This window comes from Chionomys nivalis, chromosome 8, assembly GCF_950005125.1.
Source record: "Chionomys nivalis chromosome 8, mChiNiv1.1, whole genome shotgun sequence".
Taxonomy (NCBI): Eukaryota; Metazoa; Chordata; class Mammalia; order Rodentia; family Cricetidae; genus Chionomys; species Chionomys nivalis.
In genome coordinates this window covers 1,844,388-1,868,161 of record NC_080093.1, presented here as the reverse complement: position 1 = coordinate 1,868,161, position 23,774 = coordinate 1,844,388, and the positions used below count along the sequence as shown (strand labels likewise).

The 23,774-nt window shown below is 39.0% G+C and overlaps 1 protein-coding gene across 1 annotated transcript in view; it reads right to left on the bottom strand.

Moving 5' to 3' along the window:
* Positions 1-23,774, bottom strand: part of Pdzd8 (PDZ domain containing 8) — a 61,944-nt gene that overhangs the window by 23,488 nt on the left and 14,682 nt on the right. Inside the window, exons 2-3 of the mRNA XM_057777943.1 lie at positions 17,066-17,188; positions 4,792-4,894 (exon numbers count right to left, since the gene is read on the bottom strand). Of these exons, the coding sequence (XP_057633926.1) occupies positions 4,792-4,894; positions 17,066-17,188 (226 nt within the window). The remainder of the gene's footprint in view (positions 1-4,791; positions 4,895-17,065; positions 17,189-23,774) is intronic.

Below are 23,774 nucleotides of genomic sequence, written 5' to 3'. Positions count from 1 at the left end.
CTGAAGACTATAAATGTGTATGGAAAAACAAGCTGGGTTAGCATGTGACACAAAATTTAGGAAGGGTGCACAATTATTAGAGATGTACTGCACAGGATAAGGCCAGGAAGAGGGACTGAAAGCTAGCATGACTGAAGATGAGAATGGAAGGAAGAAGAGAGGGCAAGAAGACAGGGACCAGGCTAGACAGACCCCCTTCTTGGCAATATCAAGGAGTTAGTCCTTATCTTTAAGGAATCACACAAGGGATTTGATCAGGCAATGGGACACAATAATTTCTGTCAATTAGATCTTAAAGATCATTAATCAGCCTTCTCTTTCCTTCCAGAACTTTTACTCACTGAATCGCAAAACAGTATAAGAAACATATTAATATTTGTATATCAGCATGTGTGTAGCTTGCAGTGACACCAAAGACTTCTTAACTCTCTATCAGCATTAATTATCAGTGGCATGAGATTTCTCTTCATAGTTTCACAGACTGAGTTCCCTACCCAGTAGTACCTGGATTAACTACTCACCTCACTATCCTTTCCATTGATAACACTAGTTTCTCCCCATATACTTATCTTTACATAGTTATTTCACGGGGTTCGTTGTGGCAGGAATAGTAACATCATCAAGATTAGCATACAAAAGAAGTCAGCTGGCAGAGGATAGGAAACATACAAGAAACAGAGTACCATGAAAACAGCCTAAGACTTACAAATGCTAGAGAAGACGGGGTTGGTGAACTTCTACAAAAGGCCTAGCCCTGTTAACCCAATGCTTTTGGGTATATGCCTTTTTCTAGCTCATTAGCAGCATTCACTTCTTGAATGCCTTCCTCACACCCTCTATTTCTATTTACTTTTTTTAAAAAAGTCATCAAACAGTCAAACAGGTTTGTTTTCTTGTGGGCTAGCTACCTAAAAACCATTCACAATTCTATTCTTCAGTTGGTAAAAGTGCTTACCATGATATACAGAGAATCTGAATCTGACCCCAATATCCACATTAAAAGCAAGCAAGAAAAAAACACTGTGGGAGAATGCTCTTGCGCACTGTAAAGATTTGTCACTCGTATTGGTTTAATAAAATGCTGATTGGCCAGTAGCCAGGCAGGAAGTATAAGCGGGGTGACCAGACTAGAAGAATTCTGGGAAGAGAAAAGGCAGAGATGCAGTTGTCATCCAGAAGTAGAGGAAGCAAGATGAGAATGCCTTACTGAGAAAAGGTAGTAAGCCACGTGGCTAAACATAGATAAGAATTATGAAAGAATTATGAGTTAAGTTGTAAGAGCTAGTTAGTAATAAGCCTGAGAAATAGGCCAAACAGTTTATAATTACTACACGCCTCTGCGTTTATTTGGGACTGAATGGCTGTGGAACCAGGCAGGACAGAAATTTCCATCTACAAACAAGAAGACGTGGATGTGTTGGCACATACTTGTAATCCCAGTGCTGGAGAGGCAGAGACAGGTAGATTCCCTGGAGCTCACTACTCAATGACCAACCAGTTTAGCCTACTCAGTGAGTTCCAGGCCAGTGAAAGATCCCACTTGAAAAAATGAAGGTGGACATCCCTAGAAGAACAAGAGGTCAGCCTCTGGTCTCTGCCAACACTTGCATGCACACATTCTCTCTCTCTCTCTCCTCTCTCTCTCTCTCTCTCTCTCTCTCTCTCTCTCTCTCTCTCTCTCTCTCTCTCTCTCTCTCTCTCTCGCACACACGCACGCATAGGTTTCCCATACTATATGACTCAGTTCTGCCAATGTGCTGTTAGATGAAAATCCCTGGACATAGTGTCTAAAAAAGCATTTAAGGAGGAGATGCAGGTAAAGTACTTGTTGCAAAAGCAGGAGGACTTGTTTGCCCCAGAACCTGCATAAAGCAGGTGTAGCACCAGACTCCTGTAATCCCATGAGATGAGGGACAGGGACAGAAGAACCCCCAGAAGCTCATAGGCAGTTACTCTAGTACATGCAGCAGTGGTGAGAGAGGGGGATGGGTAGTATGACATCCCAAACTGTCCTGTACCCTGTGGCACATATATGCCTGGACTACCACTTATGCTCACTCAAGGATGCACTCTCTTTCTTCTCTCCTCCCCTGACACACCCCAAAACAAAATAAAGAAACCCAACTATAATGTCACATTGGCTGATGCCTATCAATGACCTGCCTTGGACTTCATCATTTTTCTTGCAAAATGAATACTTAGGAGTACATCAGACATCATACAATCACGAAAACAAGACTTCATGCTAAGGATGACGGCCAGAATCCTTGGTTACAGTATTGTAAAGCTCTAAAACCTCAAAAGCACATTAAACTCTGGAAGAGACAAGTGGAGCAGACTTGTAATCCCAGCTTCCAGAAGGCTGAAGCAGGAGGACAACTTTAAGCCCAGCCTTAAACAGATATTATCACAAAATAAAACCTTAGAGGGTAGAAGGTAAGCTCAGCATCTGTGACACCCTGGGTTGAATCCCCAGTGCTAGGGCAAGGGAGGTGGGGACCTTCCTTCGATTCTGCATATTCACTGCAACTAATGATCAAATTTGCTGAATAAATTTCAACATTAAAAACATACTTAAACTTGAAAATTGTATTTATACATAGGTAGACCATTAAATGATTTAGCATATCTGTTTTTAATGATGTGAGATTTAATATTCAAATTTCTAATATGTCATAAAGTATCAAAGTCTATTCCTAATGTTTTATATTGCCTTGGAAAATAGTAATTTGCCTTCTTAAAATTATTAAATACACAGAACTTCAGTTTATTGGTTGCAGATACTATTGTTGACATTTTCAGTACCTGGTATAATTAGTAACCAAAAATTTTTTCTTGAAAACTACCTATGACATATGCTAAGGCCTAAAATAATGATTCAAAATTAAAAGTCTTACTAACCTTTGCTGCAAAATATTATAGCTGTCTAATCTCATATCTTTGAAAATAAAATAAAGGAAATTGAAAATGCCAGCAGCAATGGCAAGTTATGAGCAACTCAAAGTCAAAATTTAACCAGACAAAATAATAATGCTTTCTCATACAGTTATGTATTTTAGCACAAATTCTAAAACTGGTTATTTCATTCCTTGGAGAAGCTACTTTAAATTTATTAAAAATGAAAACTTAAAGTTGGGGCAGGAATAATTACCAGAAAGAGAGGGAGGGAGACAGACACATATAGGAGAGAGAGAGAGAGAGAGAGAGAGAGAGAGAGAGAGAGAGAGAGAGAGAATGAGAATATGAATCTGTATCTGCCTGCCTTGAGCTGGAGAGATGAGCAAGCCTGAGGACTTGAATTTAGGTTCCCAGCAACCACATAAGCGCTGTGCCGGCTGGGAGTGGTGGGTGCACCCTTTAATCCCAGTACTTGGAAGGCAGAGGCAAGCAGATCTCTACGAGTTCAAGTCAGTCTTGTCTATATAGTGAGTTCCAAGCCAGCCAGGGGGACATAGTGAGACTGTCTAAAAAGACAAAAGTAACTTAAATAAATGTTGGGCATGGCAAAGTTAACCCAGTGCTGGGGGTAGGAGCTGGGAGCAAGATGGGGCAGTGAGAATCAGATCCCTTAGTTGCCTGGCTTGTTAGTATAGCAAAACATGAACGCCAGGTTCAGTTAGATTCCCTGTCTCAAAACAGGGTAAGGTAGAGGGTGACAGAGAAAGATAATTTATAGCGAGCTCTGGCCTACACCTACACCTACACTTACACACACACACACACACACACACACACACACACACAGAACTTGTAGTCTTCTATTCTACCACATTCACAATCTTCAACAACTCTTACAACTTTCTCACAATCCAGCACCCCAACCTCCTTTGCTAGCTTCATTCCATTTCTATTTCCCACTCAGGTCAAAATTATTCCATTCCTTCCAAGGATATTGTATCCCACCCACTTTTAAATTTAAGGGTGTAAGATCTAAAGAGCATCATTTTCAAAATCCTGTTTTCTTGGAGCAGTCGTCAAGCTCTGGCGAGAGCCAGCTTCACTTTGCTGGTTTACTGACAGCTCCTCCGCTACCCCAGCCCTCTACCGTCTCACACTGTAGCCGACACTAGTCCCTCGGGAACAGTCCCTCTTCTCGTCTTCCACTGCTTCTCCAGCATTAGAAACAGTGCCCAGCACAGAGCAACACTGTTCATAAAATGCTGCTGAGTTAATAAATGTGAACTCACAAGCCTTCTGAGGCATTCAGTAAATCTAATTCATTCTAGGGGCTGGGGCGGTAGCTCAGTCAGTAAAGTGTTTGCCTCTGCAGCGTGAGGACTCTAAGGTAGACATCTAAGAACCCATGTTTGTTTGGTTTTTGTTTTGTTTAATTTTTTTTAAATCAGGCGTGGTAACACGAGAGAGGAAAAGATAGGTGGATTTCTGAGCTCACTGGTCAGCCAACCTAACCTACTTGGTGAACTTCAGGCCAGTGTGAGACCTTGTCTGAAAAAAACAAAGATAGATGCATCTAAGGAATTCCATGGAGCTCTGGCTTCTTACATGTGAATTCACATGTACACCTACACACATACACAAATTACAACCTCTGATTCTTTACCTGAAACAGCACTAACATTTTTCAAAGAAAGCTGAACAGATTGCTTCTTGTTCAGTCTGCCCAATCCAGCTCCAGGTGATCTACTTCACTAGTGATGGTGCTGCTGGTCACTGTTCCAGACAACAGTGACTGTCTGCTTACGAGCAATAGTAAATCTAAGAATACGGAAGCACTAAGACAGGCATGCTCACAGAATAAATCTTACACGAATGTAAAGCTACCCATTTTACCGTCTTAATAGAACTCCTTTGTTTTTCTTCCCAAACACCACTGCTCAACTCAAGTGTGCAATGAACATTTGCTTCTCTGTCATAGGATCCAAAAATGAACAACCTGCAGAAAAAGACAGAACAGGCAGGGTACTGTACCAGTCATATGCAATAAATATCTCCTTTCTCTTAATCACAAGGAGAAGCAATGTATTACTCCATTACTATTTTAATAACAATAACAAAAAAAGAAACATTTGTTACACCCTCTAGTGGAAAAGCCAAGTAAGTAAGGCTCAAGTTAGAGGTTTCCTAGGCAGCTGGTGTTCGATGTTTTAAACAAACAGAACCATGTAATCATGAGGTAAAACAATTGGCCAGATATCTCTATATTATAGTAAGCAAGACAGAGACTTTCAAGAAAGACTTTGGATTTAAAAGCGAAACAATTTGGAGAGTGATGCATATAGGTACCTATCATTTCTGTAAAATTTAATATGCAGAAGGGCACTACAATTCAATAACTGCACGCATATTGATTTTACCACCAAACGTGACCCTAGTTAAATAATTTGCTTTCCCAATCTCTTTCCCTCTCTGGAAATTTTAGAATAAAAATAGGATTACTTACTTTTCTGGAAGAACTATTTTTAAAATTAAAAGACAATGTACGTAAAGCATACTTAGTTTTTTAATACATAAAGTACTTAACATAGGGCTAAACAAACAATAAGCGCTCAATATTTGTTACTTCTTCCCTTTAAAAAATGGTTATCAATGTTTTGCCTGCATGTCTTTCTGTATATCATGTGCATGCCTGCTGCCAAGAGGGAGTCAGAGCCTCCAGAAGTAGAGTGACAGACAGTTGTGGGTGCGGAGAATCAAACCAGGGCCCTCTGGAAGATGAGACAGTGATCTTAATCACTGAGCCATCTCTTCAGACTCTTTATCTTGAAAACAACAGCCACAGAATAAAACACCTAGCCATGCTTAATATTCAGTTATAAAGACACAGCTCTAATTCTGAGATGACATAAAACTTTTTATTACTGGATTAAAACAAGGGTATTATCCATAAGTCTAACTTCTATAATATGCACCCTCATAATCAGACTGTAACTTGCCAGCTGTCTCTGGAATGGGCTTATGAATAGCTTTAGCATTTACCAGCATTTTAGCCATTACTCTATTACTTTATCACTATGTAAAGAGCACAGGCAGGAATGAAATAATGAAAGAAAAGTGGAAAAATACACCATGGACATTTGAGAAAATTGTGTCCTAAGTTTGGAGGCACTGGGCAAGCTCACCAGATCAGTCATATCTCACGAACTGGGTTCATAAACTGAGAATCCCAAATAATTTTTGACAGTGGGGGACAAAGTCCCTAAATATAAATATTAAAGAATCTTTTAAAAAGACTTTAAACTTAGTGCCTAATAAACTATTACCAAAAAGAAGACAGGTCAAACACATCAAGAAATTCCTAACTTTAAAATGGCTGAGTTTTTAAAATAACCACAATTTTCATTCACTGAAGCTCTACTGCCACCATCTGTTCAGAGAGCGAACTGCCTCTGGCTTCTCCAGCAAGCAGAGCTCCAGGCTCCAGACAGATGTGCTAATGGTCAGGAGTCACGAACCAGAGAGTGGAGCTCTTAGGAATTATTCCTCAGATCATAAGCTATTTTACATTTTCATAGTGAATTCAAAATGTTTTTAAAATAACACAATAGATAGCAAAAAACTTAATTCAAAGCAGTCACATTATTAAATGTGAGATATAAAAAAACTACAAAACTCAAAAAAAAAAAAATCTTGCCCTAGACTACACTATGCTTTATTATGACACAAAGTGTAATATCAAAATAAAAGAAAAAGACATAAAATTAGATTCACAAGAGGCTGGTATCTAGCTCAGTAGCAGAGCACTGCCTAAAACAGGTACAAGGTCCTGATAGGTCCTAACACAGAAATAAAACAACAAAACCTATTGTGAATTATTTTTATATTACAAAGGGTACCATCACATAAATCAGACAATTCCCAGAACAGGAGCAAATATTTTCAAATGAATTTGATAAAGATAAAGTATTTAGGAGGGAAAAAGTTACAGCATAACAATAAAAACTAAAATAACACAATTTAAGAACAGGCAAGAGAAGGACTCAGTAATTAACCACTTGCTGCTCTCTTGAAAGAATACCTGGGTTTGGTTCCCAGCACCTATATCTTACAACTATTTGTAACTCCAATTTCAAAGCATCAAACCCTCCCTGGCCTCCACGACCTCTGCATGCACATGGCACACTTCTTATTAGCCAGGCGAATAATACAACTCAAACCATTTCAAGCCGACTAGAGAGGTTATAATCTTTAAAAAGAACTGTTTTTTTTTAAAGAGGTGTTGGTGGGGTTATGGAGAAACCTGGATCTTCATACCTATTTAAATGTAAAATGGTACAGTCACTTTGAAGAAAAGTTTGTCAGTTGCTTAAAAAATTAACATATGACTTAGAAATTCTACTCCAAAGAAACATTATTTGACAACAAAATAAATACTAGAGCACTCTGCAATACGGATACAATGAAAGGTTGCTAAGTCAAAGGAGCCAGTCAAAAATGATCACATAATTTCATTCACACTAATTTTTTTAGAATAAGAAGACTTATAGACAAAACCCAGAATCATTATAGGACACCATGGTTCTGGACTGAGTTCCTCTATTAAGCCCCCAAAGAACAAACTACTAAACCAAAATGAAGTCACTCCTGTTCTTCAATGTCAAACATCTAAGCTAGAGAGATGGCTCCAGGAGTAGTTGCTTGAATTTGAGTTTGGACTCCTATCGCTCACATTAAAAGTCAGGGATGGTGGCAAGTGCCTCTATCACCAGTGCAAGGGGTAGTAAGGGGAGACAGGCAGAACCTGGGGTTCATTGGCTCTCCATGAAATATAGGAGGAGCTCCAAGTTGAATAACAGAGGTCTCAAAAACTAAAGTGTTGAGTGATAAAGACACACATCCCACACACTTTACACAATGCCACATGATCAAATTGAAACTTTAAGTAAATGGATCCCTGAACAGACCAATTTGTCCTGAAAACAGATTTCAGCTGAGCTCTTTGGCTTTAACCTTGAATAAATGGAAGGAGGGAGGGAGGGAGGGAGGGAGGGAGGGAGGGAGGGAGGGAGGGAGGGAGGGAGGAAGGAAGGAAGGAAGGAAGGAAGGAAGGAAGGAAGGAAGGAAGGAAGGAAGGAAGGAAGGAAGCTGGAACTAGAGAAGTGGTTCAGGGGTTTCAAGCACTTACTTTTCTTCAAGAGGCCCAAGTTTATTTTCCAGCACACACATCAGGTAACTCCAACTCCAGAACATCTGACACTCTCTTTGTGCCTCCATGGAACACCCACACCCACTCTCACACACACATAAAAAAGAAAAACAAAATAAAAAGTAACCTGATGTTAACTGATGAGCTTTTCTCACTATTGTTTTTCTGTTCCAATTTTATAAAACCCACTGTTGAGCTAGTGTCCAGTGTGCATGCTCATGCACTTTACAGATTGGGGGTTAATGAATCAGAGGTCTCTAACTACATTAAGCACACTTTTGTTTTCTAACCAGGGTAAAACTAGAAGAGAATGAAGCTCGGCTGCACAAAGGCATGAGGTTATGAGTGTGCACAAGGTGAGCTTCTGAAGATGAATGGGAGCTACATTAAGAGACTGACCCTACACTTTAAATGATGCGTGCTGCCTGGATTACATAATCACGGACCCGGTATGGGTCTGAGCTAGGTCCTCGGCGTATGCCTTAGCATTGTGTAGTTTGGTGTTCTTGTGAGACTCAACAGTGGAAGCGTCTGACTCTTTGCCTGCACTTAGAACTCTTTTCCTTCTACTGGGTTGCTTTGTCCAGCCCTGATATGAGGGCTGGGGCCCAGTCTTACTACGGCTTTTTAGGCCATGTTCAGTGGGTACCCTGGGAGGCGTGCTTTTTTTTTTTTTTTTTTAATCGGAAAGGGAAAAGTGGATCTGGGGGAGAGAGGGTGGAAAGAAGGAGTGGAGAGAAGGGAAACTATGGTTAGGATGCAATATATGAAAGAAGAACAAAAGTCTTTTTTTTTTAAATAAAAAAGATGTTTTAAATAAAAAATAATGGGTAATTATACCAATAAATAATTACTTTTCTGAGACAGTATAATAAAATTTGTCAAGTACTGAAAATATAACAAATGCTTGATTTACTATTATGTTCCATTATAATATTGAGACAAGATAAATTTCAATAAAATATAAAGTGATTATCTGACATAGATGTAAAAGACTGTATTAAAAGTATAGAACAAAATAAATGCCAAATGAAAATCATTAAAATGTTAAAAGATATTATCATAAGTGTTTAGCATCATTCTTAAAAATGAAAAATTTAACCATAAAAGGGGCTACTTTTCCTGTATAATAGTCTTGGAGGATTCACAAACAAATGCAAAGTAGAATTTTAACACCTAAATTATCCCCTCTTATAAATGAACTTTGAAATTCTGTATGAACAGGTTTCCATGAGGAACTAAATATGCACATAAAGCTATTCAAAGAATGAATCATTTTTTACTTTTAAGATAAAATGGGCTTATATTTATGTGCTTTTATTTATTTCATAAAATTTATTATAAAGTTTTCAAATAAGTGGAAAAAGCACATACCCTTTCTATTAAACTTTCATATGGAAACTGCTTTCCCTAATATGTGAAACTAAAAACAATAATACAATTTTAAGACTTTCTTCACATAATTAAACACTTGTTCTAGGAGGATATCAAAATGGAACTTGACTCTCTAAATCTCCCCCATAAAAGCCCTCAATGTAACCAGAAAACAAAAGCAAACATATCAATAGCTACGACAAAGCCAGTAAGCACCTTATGTGAGAGCGGTGAAACTCAAAATACTGCAATGACAAGAACAGGGCAAAAAGAAGGCAGCAGCCATGCTCACAGACAACAAAAACCACCAAGCAGACAGTAGCGTGCTTTGACGTAAATAATTAATCTTAAAAAAATTGTTAGTTTGTGATTTATTTTTTCTTCTAGTCTACTGACACCAATCAACCTGATCCTATTTCAGGACTGCGGCTGCAGAAAAACAGTGGTAGGAGTGAGCAGAAGGAATCTGAAGTTTTAAGAATATTAAGTAGGAATCTGAAGTTTTAAGAATATTAAGTAAAAGGAGACACTGCAAAGCCAGCAGAGAGGACTGATAAACACAGCACTTACTATGCACCCTAGCTTGGATAGTGCCAGGAGAATGACGCTGGACTCCTTGTAGTGTGTTTTTGCACTTATATGACAAAGCAAGCCTGTAACTCTTTGAGATCTATTATAAGACTAAACAAATAAATCAAAGTGCTGGTGCTGTTGAGAATTATAAAATATAAAATGGGAGAAGAGCCTAGGAAAGGAACAATTTCATGAGGACAGACTAGACATGGACATATCATGACGTTTCAGATGGGGAACAAGAACTCTGTCAGGGATGGGCTAGACACCTGTGTGCTGCATCCTGGTAAAGAATGTGGCTGCCTTCTGCCAGTATCCTGAGAACTTGAGCGAGGCCGAATTACAAAGCAATGGTCTGTTTGGCTTGGCATCGAGAGATGTCAAGACAGGAGAGCATTCAGGCTGTGTCACGGTTATTGCTTTCTGCTCTCATCCAAGTCTATGGTGAAAAAGAACAAAAAGTGGGGCAGAAAGTTATAAGAAATGTGCAGTTTAGTGAGGAAAATTGAGAGTGAATTCGAAGTTATAAATAAGACAGGTTCAAAACTAGCTATATGTACCTAGTTATTACTAGCACGTTAAAGAGAAACAATGCTCTGCACTGGGACAGGAGGAAAGGGGCTCACTCATCAAAGACTCTGTCTTGTAAAAATATGGGGATATGCAGATAAAGGGGTTCTCTGCCTAAGAAACTATTTCACCAGGTCAGACACAAAGGTAATTGGAACTGTGGTCTAAGGGGACCAGGCTTCATCCCAGCTGAATGTAAAACCTGGCAATGTGATCCACATGGCACTGGTTTCTCAGGAATGGCAGTATGTGGCAGAGTATCTGCAAAGAGGACACTGCCTGAAGCTGAAGGTGGACACTCCAGAATGCTACACACACCAGAATCATCGGTCATCTGCTGAGAAAAGCTGAAGGCAAGGAGAAGAGTTGGCCTAGAGAAAAACCATGTGTGCTATATGTAGAAAAACTCGGGGACTGAGCTACCCAAGCCCTCTGAAGCCCAGACATAATAAGGATTGATCAAAGCATATACCCAGCATATGTTTAGCATCTGGGACTTGGTGAATCTGTCTAGGCAGAGGGCCTCACACTCTGAAGCATGCACATGAAGGCCGGGGGATATTTTGGGTGTCATCCTCTATTGCCTTCCATCTTAGCTTTTGAAACAGAAACTCTCATTGAACCTGAAGTTCCTTTTCAGCTGAGCTGAGTAGGCAGCAAGCTCCCAGGATCTGCTTGCTCCCACACACCAATGAAGGGTTATAGGCTCATGCAACTATGCCCAGCTTCTAAGTGGGTGCTGGGATGAATTAAAACTCAGGTCTTTTTGCTTGCGTAACAATCACTCAAAAAAGACTTTAACCATGGACATCTAGACACTGTTGGACTGAACACATTTTGCATTGTGAGATGACCAGGAGCCAATGGAGACCAGAGGAGGAAGATTATAGCGTAAAAGTGTTGTGATTGAATGTCAAATTGACAAGAAGTAGATTTGTGATTATTACTCTTGACTGTTAGATTTGACGGAATTTAGAATCACCTTGGAAACAAACTATGGCCATGACTATGAGGAGTTCCTAGGTTAGGTTAACTGATAGGAGAACACTCACCCTAAATATGGGCAGCACCAGCCAATGGGCCAAGAGTCCTGGCCAGGTAGAAAGGGAGTTGAGCAATCTCATTCCTCTCTCTCTGTTTTTCAGCTGCTAATGCAATGTGATTAGTAGCTTCACGCTCCTGCCACATGCATGCCTTCCTCATCATGATGGACTGTCAACAAAAATGATCCCTTCCTTCTCTAAGTTGCTTTGCTACGCTTCGATCACAGCAACAAGAACTGTAACTACTACAGACGGTGAGGAATTATAACTGCTGAAAACTACAGGTCTTCAGATCACAGCAATAAGAAATAAACAAGTAAGGGAGGTACGGGAAGAGAGAAGGGCAACACCTGTGGGTTTCTATGTCTATCATACTTAACATTGAAAACAACAAACTTTTAAAGGTGTATTTTTAGAACCCAAGAAAACAACACCCTAAAAGCTGCTGAAAGAACACAGGACTTAGAACAGAGCAAATGTGACTCAGTGAAGATCTGACCTGCACTAGCATCGTCCAGCTCAAAGGAGAACAGACTGCCCTGAATGGACTACTGTGGAGTGCAGCACCCTCATAACAAACTTTACTGATCATGTTTTTGTTTTTCAAAGTGTTGATAAAATTAGCCTCTCAATGTATCTATTACATCACCCTATATCTTTCACATAACAATATGATAAATCCCTCTTAGAACTGAGAGCCAGAATCATTTTCTCTTCAACATGTGTAATTTATCAGAAAATATGTGAACTTTAGGAAAATAACTACCTTGACTTAGTAGCTCTATAATGCATGCATATTTAAAGCATGTCACACAAGATAGACACACTTTGTCAGTTAAAAAAGTTAAAGTTAAAAAAAGTAAACTAAGAAATTCTTTAAGTTTCATTTGTAGTGGGGGAACTGATCTTTGTATAGCTGTTATTGAGGCAATTTAACTTCTTAACATATACACTTGAAGTTTTTTGTTTTTTTTCTTTTGAGCCAGGGTTTCTCTGTGGCTTTGGAGCCTGTCCTGGAATTAGATCTTGTAAAGACCAGAACTCACAGAGATCCACCTGTTAGGAATTTTCCCTAACGCGAGCTCTCTGCCAATGCAAATTTCCAATCAAGCCAAATCAAAACAAGCCAAATCAAGAAATATCCAGGTTTAATGGGATTCCTGCGCTCTCTGGTGGGAGTGGGAGCCAGGAGGCCGGGAACAGGACCACCAGGTGAAAGGAAAAGGGACCACGTGGTCCTCCTTTGGGAGCTCACATAAATACTCTGTGGGAGTGGTCCTGATCCCACATGCTGGGATCTGGAGTCCAGACAATACAGCTCTCAGGCCTGGGGGCTGGGGCCTAGGCTCCCAACTTAACACCACCTGCCTCTGCCTCTGCCTCTGCCTCCCAAATGCTGGGATTAAAGGCGAGCACCACCCCACCCCCCCACTCCCGGTTACACTTGAGTTTTACAACCATCTCTAACTCCAGTCCCAAGGGGATCAGATGCCCTCTTCTGACTTCTGCAGGTACTAGACACACATATGGTAGACATACATACTTCAAGCAAACCAATCATACACATAAAAAATAAATATATCTTAAAATTTCATTGGGAAACTATATTCTCAAAATCTTTTAACATATTAGTTTGATAAAAACTTTCATACATGCTTTTAAGTCTACAATTACTTCAAAATAAATAAAATGTTTAAAAACTATTCTGATGTGGGACAGTAATCTATATTCTGTCAATTATATTTTAAATAAATGCTGATTGGACAGTAGCCAGGCAGGAAGTATAGGCGAGACAACAAGACAGGAAGTAGAGGTGGGGTAATGAGAACAGGAGAATGCTGGGAAGGAGGAAGCCCATTCCTCCGCAGTCCTGGCCCCACCACAGAAGAAGCAAGGTGTGACTGCCTTGCTGAAAAAGGTACTGAGCCATGTGGGTAACATATACTAGAATAATGGGCTAATATAAGTTATAAGAGTTAATAAGAAGCCTGAGATATTGGGCCAATCAGTTTATAACTAATGTAGACCTCTGTGTAATTTCTTTGAGACTTAACGATTGCAGGAACTGGGCAGGACAGAAAATTCAATCAACACTGTTCACACACAAATTTTTCATTATTTCAAAGTGAACAGTTTAAAAAAAATAAAGTCTTTATAAGTGCCATGGCTGACAACAGATAGTGAGCATCATATTCCATTTCATAGATTAGGAAAAAAATTACTGGAAGTTTTTTTTTAGTATTTATTTATTTGTCGGGGTGTGTGCGCGCGCGTGTGTGTGCGTGTATGTGTGTAATTACTAAAACCCCATCTAACTTCAGCTCATCACAGCAAGCCAATTCAGAACTTTACCTATCTATGTTCAAATGATTTTCAGAAACATTTTTAATTATTAAAAAATTTTCATATCAGTAAGTAATTATGGTGAAAATTATCTCAAAGGTATTAGGCCTTTATGTCATCTCCAAAATGCAAAATTATAAGTAAATGCCCTTTTATTTTTCTTTCCTTTTTGCCCCTTCTGCTATCATTTTCTGTTTTGGAGATGATAATAAACTAAGAATTTTATATTCAAAACAAGATAGTTGAAATAATACTATGAAAATTTCTCAATTTGAATCATATAAAACCTATCTGAATAGGAAGTTCTATGTTTATATTAAGTAAAAAAGAATTCTATACTAAGGAACAATATAAGCTTTAATAAGAATGGGAGGTGGGCAGAGAAATAGTTCAGTGGTTAAGAGAAACTGCTGCTCTTGCGGAGGACCTGGGTTCAGTTCCCAGCACCATGTGGCAGCTGAGTTTCCATAACTACAGTTCCAGGGGATCAGAACCTTCTTGTGGCTTCTGCCCGCACCAGGCACACACAGTTCACTAACATACCTGCAGGCAAAATCCTCACACACATAAAATGAAAATAAATAAATCTTAAAGAATAATAGAATATACGTGATGATTAATCTTGGCTGTCAACTTAAATAAACGTGGGATCCTCTAAGATGCACACTTCTGTGTGGGTTTGTAAAGTGATTTCCCAGAAAAGATCCTCCCTCGGAGCAGGAAACACCTTTCCCTAGCAGCTCATGTGTAAAGAGATTCAAGTAAAAAATAATATTGCTTTTACCTGCCTGCCTGCCTGCCTGTATTTCCTACTGATGAGAACATCTATCTACCCTATTACTATCATCCCTTGCTGACATTAGAAGCCAGCTCCTTTAGCCTTCCAACAAGGACTGAATACCAGTGGTTCTCCAGGTCTTCAGTGCTAGCCTCATAACTGAGAAGCTACCCAAGCCTTAGAATCTCTAGTGAACAGCCAGCTGCTGTTTAACTAACTAGACCCTGTTGTGTATGTCAACCTTTTAATAAGTACTCTTTCTAATATACAGTCATACTATCTGTTCTCCTCTTCTAGAGATTCCTAAGTAATACAATATAGAAAAAATGCTAAGGCTTCACTATGAAACCAAAAAGGTTAGGATGAGTTGAGAAAAACAACTTATTTTCTCCCTTATATAAACACTTTTAATTAATTCTTAAATTATATGAACAATGACATTTTTATCATAAAGCCAGCTTTTATCTGTTTGCATTTATTAAAAACAATGCCTAAAAAATTATTTTAATAGTATACCCATTCCAAACATGAAGTTGTTCTGTACTCTTAAAGTATCTAATCTAATTTTTGACAGGTGACATAGTCACAAAAAAAAAAAAAAGAAATATAAAAACATTTATAGTGAAAAGTTTGGCTGTTGCATCGTCATGAACCTAGTTCCCACACTCTTCCCTGAATAAGTCTACTAGTTTCTTCTATATTTTCAGAAATTCAGCCAGCAGTTCCTTATTAAAATACAGACGGTTGCAAATATTCCACAAATTCTAATGCTTTTCTTTGTATCATTTATTTCAATCAACATGGGCTATACTAATGCAGCTTAGGCACAGGAGGACTGAACAAGAAGAGTCAATGGCCACGAGCTAACAGACACAGAGTCAACCCTCAAGTCCTTCCAGAAACATTCTGGCAGAAGAACTAATTTTTTTTTTCTAAATATCTAGCCTCGTACCTACTGTACACTAAGTTTATTGTACACTAAGTTCTTTTTATGAATTACATGGCATTTTTGACCTCCTTTTTTTCAATTAAAGACTCTTGGTAAGACTTTCTGAGAGAATGAAGCATAATCCTCAGTTACCACAGGACTTAAGAAAATGAGTTAGTATATAATCAATAAAATCAGAATTAATCTACTTGCAAAGACTCAAGTGTATTAGGTACAAAATATAACCCTACTACTCAAGTACTTATTTGTATTAAGAGTTAGAAATGAAAAATTTAAAAGTGGTAAGTAGTCGGTGGCATAAACAAGCGTCACAGGAAGGCAGTGAAGGTCAGTGTACTGTATTTAGAATGCTCAGCAGGTAACAAGGAGGTAGCTTTGGAGTGGACCAAGACAGGCTAGTTTCAAAAAGCATGAGGCAGTATGGGTCAAGAAGGCAGATGACAGACAGTAAGGAGCTGTCATTTAAGATGTCTAGGCTGAAAGTGGCAGCCTGTGGTCCAAACCCAGGCTCATTCTGTTTTATGTGGGCTATCAAAAGATTTTACAGTTTTAAGTGGTTAAAAAACAGTCACAGTGCTTCAGTACATGCCAGGCCCATCCATTTATACATTGCCTGTGACTGGTTCTGCACTGCACAGCAGAGTTGGGGAGATCACAGTACCTGACTTTCTGGAGGAAATTTTGTCAAACCCTCTCCTAAGAAGGCCCGTGTAGCTGACACACTATCAGTGAGGGATGAACAGAAGGCAGGAAAAAGAAGCTGGATAAAGAGACGCTCGTGTATCAGGGGAAGATCTGGATGCCATCTAGGAGCAAGAAGGAAGCTACTGAGCTCTCAGTAGGAGAGTGACAATAGATTTGCAGTTTAAAGGTCACTCTGGCTGTCAGAGTGGGACCAAGTGTTAGGAATGATGGTAAAGCCAGTGCAGTCGCTGATTTCGGACTCTGCTGGGAAGACTACTTTCAAACGCGCAGGGTCGGTTCAAAGTCTGCTTTAGTCAGCCCAGTGAGCATTTTTAATAATCACAGTTCTCAAAACTACTATGCTAGGAATGCTCTTCAAAAGAAAAAGGATAAAAATGTCACTACAGGAATGTGCATGTAAAAACAAATATTCCAAGTGTCTTTCTAAAGACACATTCTAAAATATGATTCATATTTTTGCAAACTGGAAAAGACTATTTTCATTAAATTTATGCTTTAACCATTTAATGTAAAAAATAATACAATATAAACTAACATAAAAACAGAATAAGCAGTCCTTAAGTACATATCTGTCATACTTTCTTGCCCACATGTACCCTGTAGTAAGGAGAAAACAAAGAACATACCTGCTACATTCTAACAATGTAACTTTCAGCCGGCCTTCAGTAAGTGCCCACTGTTGAATATGAATAAGTTCTTCATCTTCTTCAAATCCTTGCAAGGCTTGGTATGGAAAAAACGGCTTAAACCTGACAAAAGTAAAGATAAGTCTAAATTTCTGAATAATAATCATAGCTTAGAGCATAATGAATACCTGCCTGTTTAACAAAAGACTCAAAACACTTAATAATGCATTAGCTCTACAAAACCAAAGTGTAACACCTGGAAGCAAGAGTGACTTCTCTGTATCACCCATGAGTTGTGGCTTTGTGGACACCCTCACTGACAAGCCCAGGACACTTAGAATACAGAAAAGGGTAATCCAAGAGGCTCTGAAATTTTGATGGAGACAGATTCTTTGGATCAGATGAGAAGTTCCTACAATACATGGTCAAAATCCAGAATGTATGGTCAGTGGACACAAAATGATAGTGATTGGTACATAATAATAAAATAATAGTAGCAAACAGCAGCAACAGTAATTACCTGTTATTTGCTGGCAATGGCAATTGCTTTATATGAGTTATCTTAATGCTCACACTCTATGCTGGTTGTTACTATACACTCCACTCTCCAGATAGATAAGTTTAGAATGGTTACTAAAGGTGTAATTCAACTTTATACACACAGCAGGACCCAACCAGAATTCAAGCTAAACTGACTTTATCAAAGCCCAAACTATGAAACATCTCAGCTACCTACGACTTACTGGAGCACTGTGCGGTTATCATTAATAATCTTTTTCTTATGGAAGTGGCCTGAGCTTAGTTAGAAATTGGAGGAGTTTAAAAAGAGCAGAACATTAACTTCAACCACAATTCATACTCTTCCACTAAAGCACAGAACAAGAAGATGATAAAAACTTGGCTTGAAGCTCTGTGATTCTCAACCTACACTAGCCATGACATTTACCTGTTCAGAAAATTTTAAGGTTTAAAAGAACAAGCAAAAAAGCATCTGGGTGTGGTGACAGACATCTGTAATCCTACCTACTAAAGAGGTTGGGGCCTTTTGATCATTTGAACCCAGAGGTTAAAACCAGCATAGATTACACAGCAAGATTGATTCTAAGAGATTTTGTCACTGAGATTCTCAGTCTCACATACAAAAACCATCACAATTCATCTTTTTTCTTTTGTTTTTTGGAGACAGGATTTCTCTTTGTAACAGTTCTGGCTGTCCTGGAACTCACTCTGTAGATAAGGCTGGCCTCAAACTCACAGAGAGACACCTGACTCTACCTCCCAGGCATATGCCCACCACCATGCCCCGCCACAAGTCATCTTTCTAATCATGCATCCGCTTAATGTAACAAGTCTTTTCTGTCTAGGAAGTCACTGCATGTTCCCAAAAGGCACCATGCACATAACTTTAGACCTTTGCTTCCAATTGGAGGTTTATTTTCCTGGTTCCTTAAGGGAATCAATTCTTAGGCTTCTTTTTCCTACTTGACTTCAGAACTCAAATCATAGCAGACTAAACACACTGGCTTCTTTCTTTATCTGACAGACATTTAAAGTGCTGGCCACTTAAGCCTTGCAATCTCCAGTATGGCTTCATCTCACAAGTGCCTGTGCCTCTCACAAACCAGAGTGCCTCATGCACTCGGCATTTCAGTACACTTGGAGGCTATCAACAGTGTACTACGGTTCATCTGGAAGGACACTGATAGAAGAGGGGAAGTCCTACTTGCCAGTAAATGTGAATAAAGGAAAAATCTACTGAAGGAAGAAGTAGGAACATGGTCAATGCCCATTGCTTTATTCTGGTTTTAAACTAGAATAAGAAGCAGAAAGCCCCTCAGTTTCTCCAAAAATTAAAACAGTAACTTGCTTTTGAAGCCGTCTGACTTAGACATACTCTAAATTCTTTGAGATTAAAAAAAAGGGGTCAGAAGTGAGATTTTTCACATTAATACAATGTTGTATCTGATAGCTTTGAACACATAAGCCTTACAACCTCTGAAGAACATATAAAAATCTATTAATGCTTTAAAAATTACAAATATCATTACATTCTCTAGAAACAATGTTAATATTCTAAGTTATTTAGTTAAATTACAGCTGTTCTAAGAATCTATCTCCTTGTCAAAACACGTCACAATTCTCAGAGCAGCATGAGTTAAACAGTATATGATATATAGTCTAATCTGAATTTACTAATACCTACAGTGTTTTGCTAAGAATGCTTATGCATAAAATACATTAAAATCAGAAATATGCATTCCACTTAAGACGAATACACTGAAAAGGGTATAGCTGTCATTCAGCAAGCCAGTCAAAGAATAAGCCCTGTTGCTGCTACCATGGGAGACCTGCCCTTCCTAAACAGAAACAGGGGTTGGGGAGTGAGAGAGGGACTGGGAAGAGAAGAGGGAAAGGAATCTGCAGCCAGGATGTAAAATAAACAACAACAACAAAAATGTATAGGGTAAATGTTGTGTGGGAAGGATGGGACAGGACATCTGGCTTTCAGAACTGCTTAAGGCAAAGCCTTTCCCTCCCCATAAGGAAGCCAACAACCAAGCCGGCTGCTGCTCCTCTGTCTTTGCCTTTCCACTCTACCATCTCCTGCCAACCTATCAATTAAAAATGGTAGTTTTCCCACTCAGGCTCACAGAAAATTAGCAAGTTATCCGCACTTCCTTCTACTGTAGAAAACTTAAATACTAATTTTAGAAAGGCTAGAATTAAGGAAGACAGTGTGAGATCATCTAACCCGCTCCCCAGTAAAATCTGTGAATTTTTTTGGAAGAAAATTAAAAACAAAACAACATCTCTGAAACAGCCTTAAGGGCAAATAGTAAATGAAGAAACATCTATTCAAAATAATTCTATAAAAACTTAGTAAGAAAACCAAGTCTGATAAATGAACCAAGATGGCTGGCTCCCTTTCTTCTCGATAAAATCAGGGAGGCAGACTCTGCTTCAGACTGATACAGCTCTGAGTAAAGGGCTTTGTCTCTGGAAGGAAAAGGATTGATCAGTGTTCTCGCCAATCCCCTAGCTACCTACCTACCTGTTAGGCTAAGTTCTCAACAGGGCAGTAGAGAGGTGACGACTCTGTCCTTTGATTTGTGGAAAGAGGCGTATACTTTGGGCACAGCACCCTGAGAAAACACCAGCGAGGCCCTAATTGCCTATTACCTGGCCCAGAGTTCCACAAAGAGAACAGCTGAAGCTCATCGACCTGCCTGTGGCAACTCAGTGCTCACTTCCTAACGCTGGGGTTTCTTTTTCACCCAGAGAAAACCCTTCCAATGTTTCCTTTCCACACTACTCTCAGAGTCTTGGCACAGATGCTGTGCTGAGATGAGAAGGAGGCACAGAGCAGGTCAAAACTCTCTCCAAATCTCTCTAACAAAGCCAATTTGGTGCACAACAGACTATGGAATCATTGAAGATTCAAAGGCTCGGGGAACATACACCCTAAGACAGGCTCCTGAGCTTCCACAGGAGAACCACGATAATTTAAAAGAGTTGGGCGCATTTCTCCTAGGACCAGACAAATATCAAGCACCTACTACAGAAACTGCTGCCAAAGAAGTCACACTTTACTGGGATTAGTCTGAAGAAGAGCAGTCTATACTTCACAGCACTGTCAGAAACAACAGACTCAAGACCAGAAGCTTAACACTGACTGAGAGACAGATGGTACTAGAATAATCTAGACAGTAACTAGAAAACAAGCAAACACCTAGGCCTGCTGGTACACCCCTAAAACCCAGCACAAATCTTAAGCTGAGGGTCAGCCTGGGCTACATGCTAAGATCCTGTTTGGAAGATCACGTGTGGTAACAAAGTAGAAGGGCGAGTTTACTGAAGTGGTGCAGCACAGGGAGCTGGGGAGCTGGGAGAGGGTAAACCAAAGCTGAGCATGAGTGAAAACGTCATTAAAAATTCAGTCCCAAAACAAACAAAGCAGTTACAAGCACTGGGGTAGGAGAGAGTAGTGCCCACAAATTCCTAAAACATATTACCTGAAACTTCTAGTTTCTACCAAAAAAATTTACAAAACTTCAGACAAACAGGAAAATGTGATCCACCCAACATGGAAATGAAAATAATAGTTAAAACAAACTGCTTATGAAAGTTAACAGACTATAGATGTCATCAATTTAAAACTGGTAATTCTATCGGGAAAAAGGCAGAAGTATGGTAAGAAAAGGTACAAACTAAATCATCTATCTTAGGAGGTTAAATAGTAGAGAACACGACAGCTGGATCAAAAAGAGCTGTGACATTACTGAAGCGAGACCTACACTTAGCAGCTGCTAAAAAGAGAAACAGTAGCAAATGGTCACTCCTAGACAGTGAGACTTGGGGCAGTAACTTGGAAAATTTTATAAAAATCTTTCTGTTTAGGCTGTGGCTCAATGTTAAAGTAGGTCCTGGGCTAAATTTTTAACACCCAAATAAATCCTATTTGATTTTTAACTCATACGCATTAACTAAAACAAGGAGAGACAGGACCAAATACTAGGGGATGTGAAACTGCTAGATTAGACAATTAGAGAATTATCATTCTGTATTGAATCTGAAAATACATACAAGCTTATGACCCAGCAATCCTAGCCCAAACAGTATCTAAAATAAATGTACACAAGGTTCATGAAAAGACATGTGTAAAACCATTCATAACAACACTAAGCATTTCACTGAGGCATATACAATCTACAGGAAATAAAATGAAACAAATTATAACTATATGCACAAACATTTAACCAAAGAAGCTAAACCAAAAGTGGAAAAATGAGTGAACATAATGTAATTCAATTTTTAAAGTTAAAAACCAGGACAAAAAGTGTTAAAAATTAGAAAAAAACTAGAGGTCAGAAGAGTAGTTACTTTAGGTCAAGCTTCTTCCTTTGTTTGATGTTTCTCTCTCTCTCCCTTTCTCTCTCTCTCTCCTTCTGTACAGGCACGCATGTGTGATGTGTGTGAACACCAGGGGACAACCTCGTGTGTCATCCTTCGAGAGAGTGTCTGTCACAGTCTTGAAGCTCAGCAGTCATGCTTCACTGGCTGGTCAGCAAACCCCAAGGATCCTCCTGGACCACCTCCCCAGTACTGGATTACAAGCATGCCACCATGCCCAGCATTTTAATCTGGGTTTATGGAAGTGAACTCAGCTCCTCACACAGATTTTATTGCTATTTATCTTGTCAAAATTCTGAGCAAAAGTGTCACAATTACAGACTTTTCAGACAGTGAGTTAAATCTTCAATTAATGTTTAAGGACAAGAAACAAGTTTGATTTTTAAATGTGTTACATTAGTATATTAAATATATATTAAAATATTTAATTTATATTTTAAACCTACAGAAGAGCTAACCTTTCTTCTCATATGGATGACAGAATCTTTTGTAACATCTAAAATATGTTTTTACTCTAAGATGTCTTTCAGGATTGTTCTGTAAAACCCCCTGAATGCCAGCTGGTGACATCTCATCACATGGCGGTAGTAAAACTGTTTGCAAACACCGTGATCTTTAGAGACGGGTTTACCACAAACCCAGCATAAAAATATGCTGAGGTCTAGAGTTACTCGACCTTAGTCAGCCTATGTATTCCTTCCTGGAGAACAAATTTACTGGTGTTTTCAGCCCAGTAAAAGTCAAACCCTTTTATAGTTAGTTTTAAAAAGGACACAGACCCTCGGTGCAGAGCAAGAATTCTCCCTCTAGAAATACCCAGGCAAAGACAAGCTGAGGATTTGTCAAGGAGGCAAAGTATTGTGAAAAGAACACAAAGTTTTAAACAATACAAACAGAGATGGCAGCTTGACTCCATTATGTAACAAAGCTTATGATTTCAAGGAGGTTTTTCATCTCCTATTTCTTGTTCCAAAGTGTATGTGTATGAGGGGGAGACATTGTACTCTCTGTGAGAGGATGAAGGTTTTTTTTTTTATTCTAACACTTCCTAAACTGCAAGGTAGCACACAAATGCTATCTGCTAAACACAGAATTCTTCAAGCACCTATGTCACCTCTGAAGTACCTATCAACCCTCTTTAATAAAAGTCTGCGCTGTGTTTATAAAGGACAGACACATGGTGCCTTCTACACCCATATACCAGATTTCAGGGCATGACGTAAGAAAGCACATTTTCTTCAAGAGTGACTTTTTTCTACTACATGATAACCAAAATTAATATGAACACTGTCAATCAATAAACAGGAGAGAAGTTTAAGGTTTAAACATCTGGGACAACTGCCTCATTTTCTCGAGGGAACCAAAGGCACTGAAAAGTAAAGTGACGGGCCTACACACCTAGTTTATCAGAACTAGTATCACAACGGCTAAGCCTTCTTATACAGCCACCATTTACGTGGGAGGCAGTTCAAGGAGCTCTGTCTATATTATTAACCTATTTAACCCTTAAACACAAATGTAACAGCATTTTCTCCTTTTAATTTTTAACTGGTTAAAAACGTAGCATGTATTATATGTAACATTCAGTCAGAAGAGTCTCATAAAAATAATTTTAAAATATCCTATAATGTAAAAGAGAAAAATTAGGAACTAAAGAGAATAGAGATACAACCAAGTCTGAAAACAGAGGCACACTCACATTCAAGGCCAGTAAAGCTGCATTTTAACCTACCAATCTGATGATCTTCCCCACTTTAGGGGGACGATATGTTATCCTTACTCTTAATGGCATTGGCAA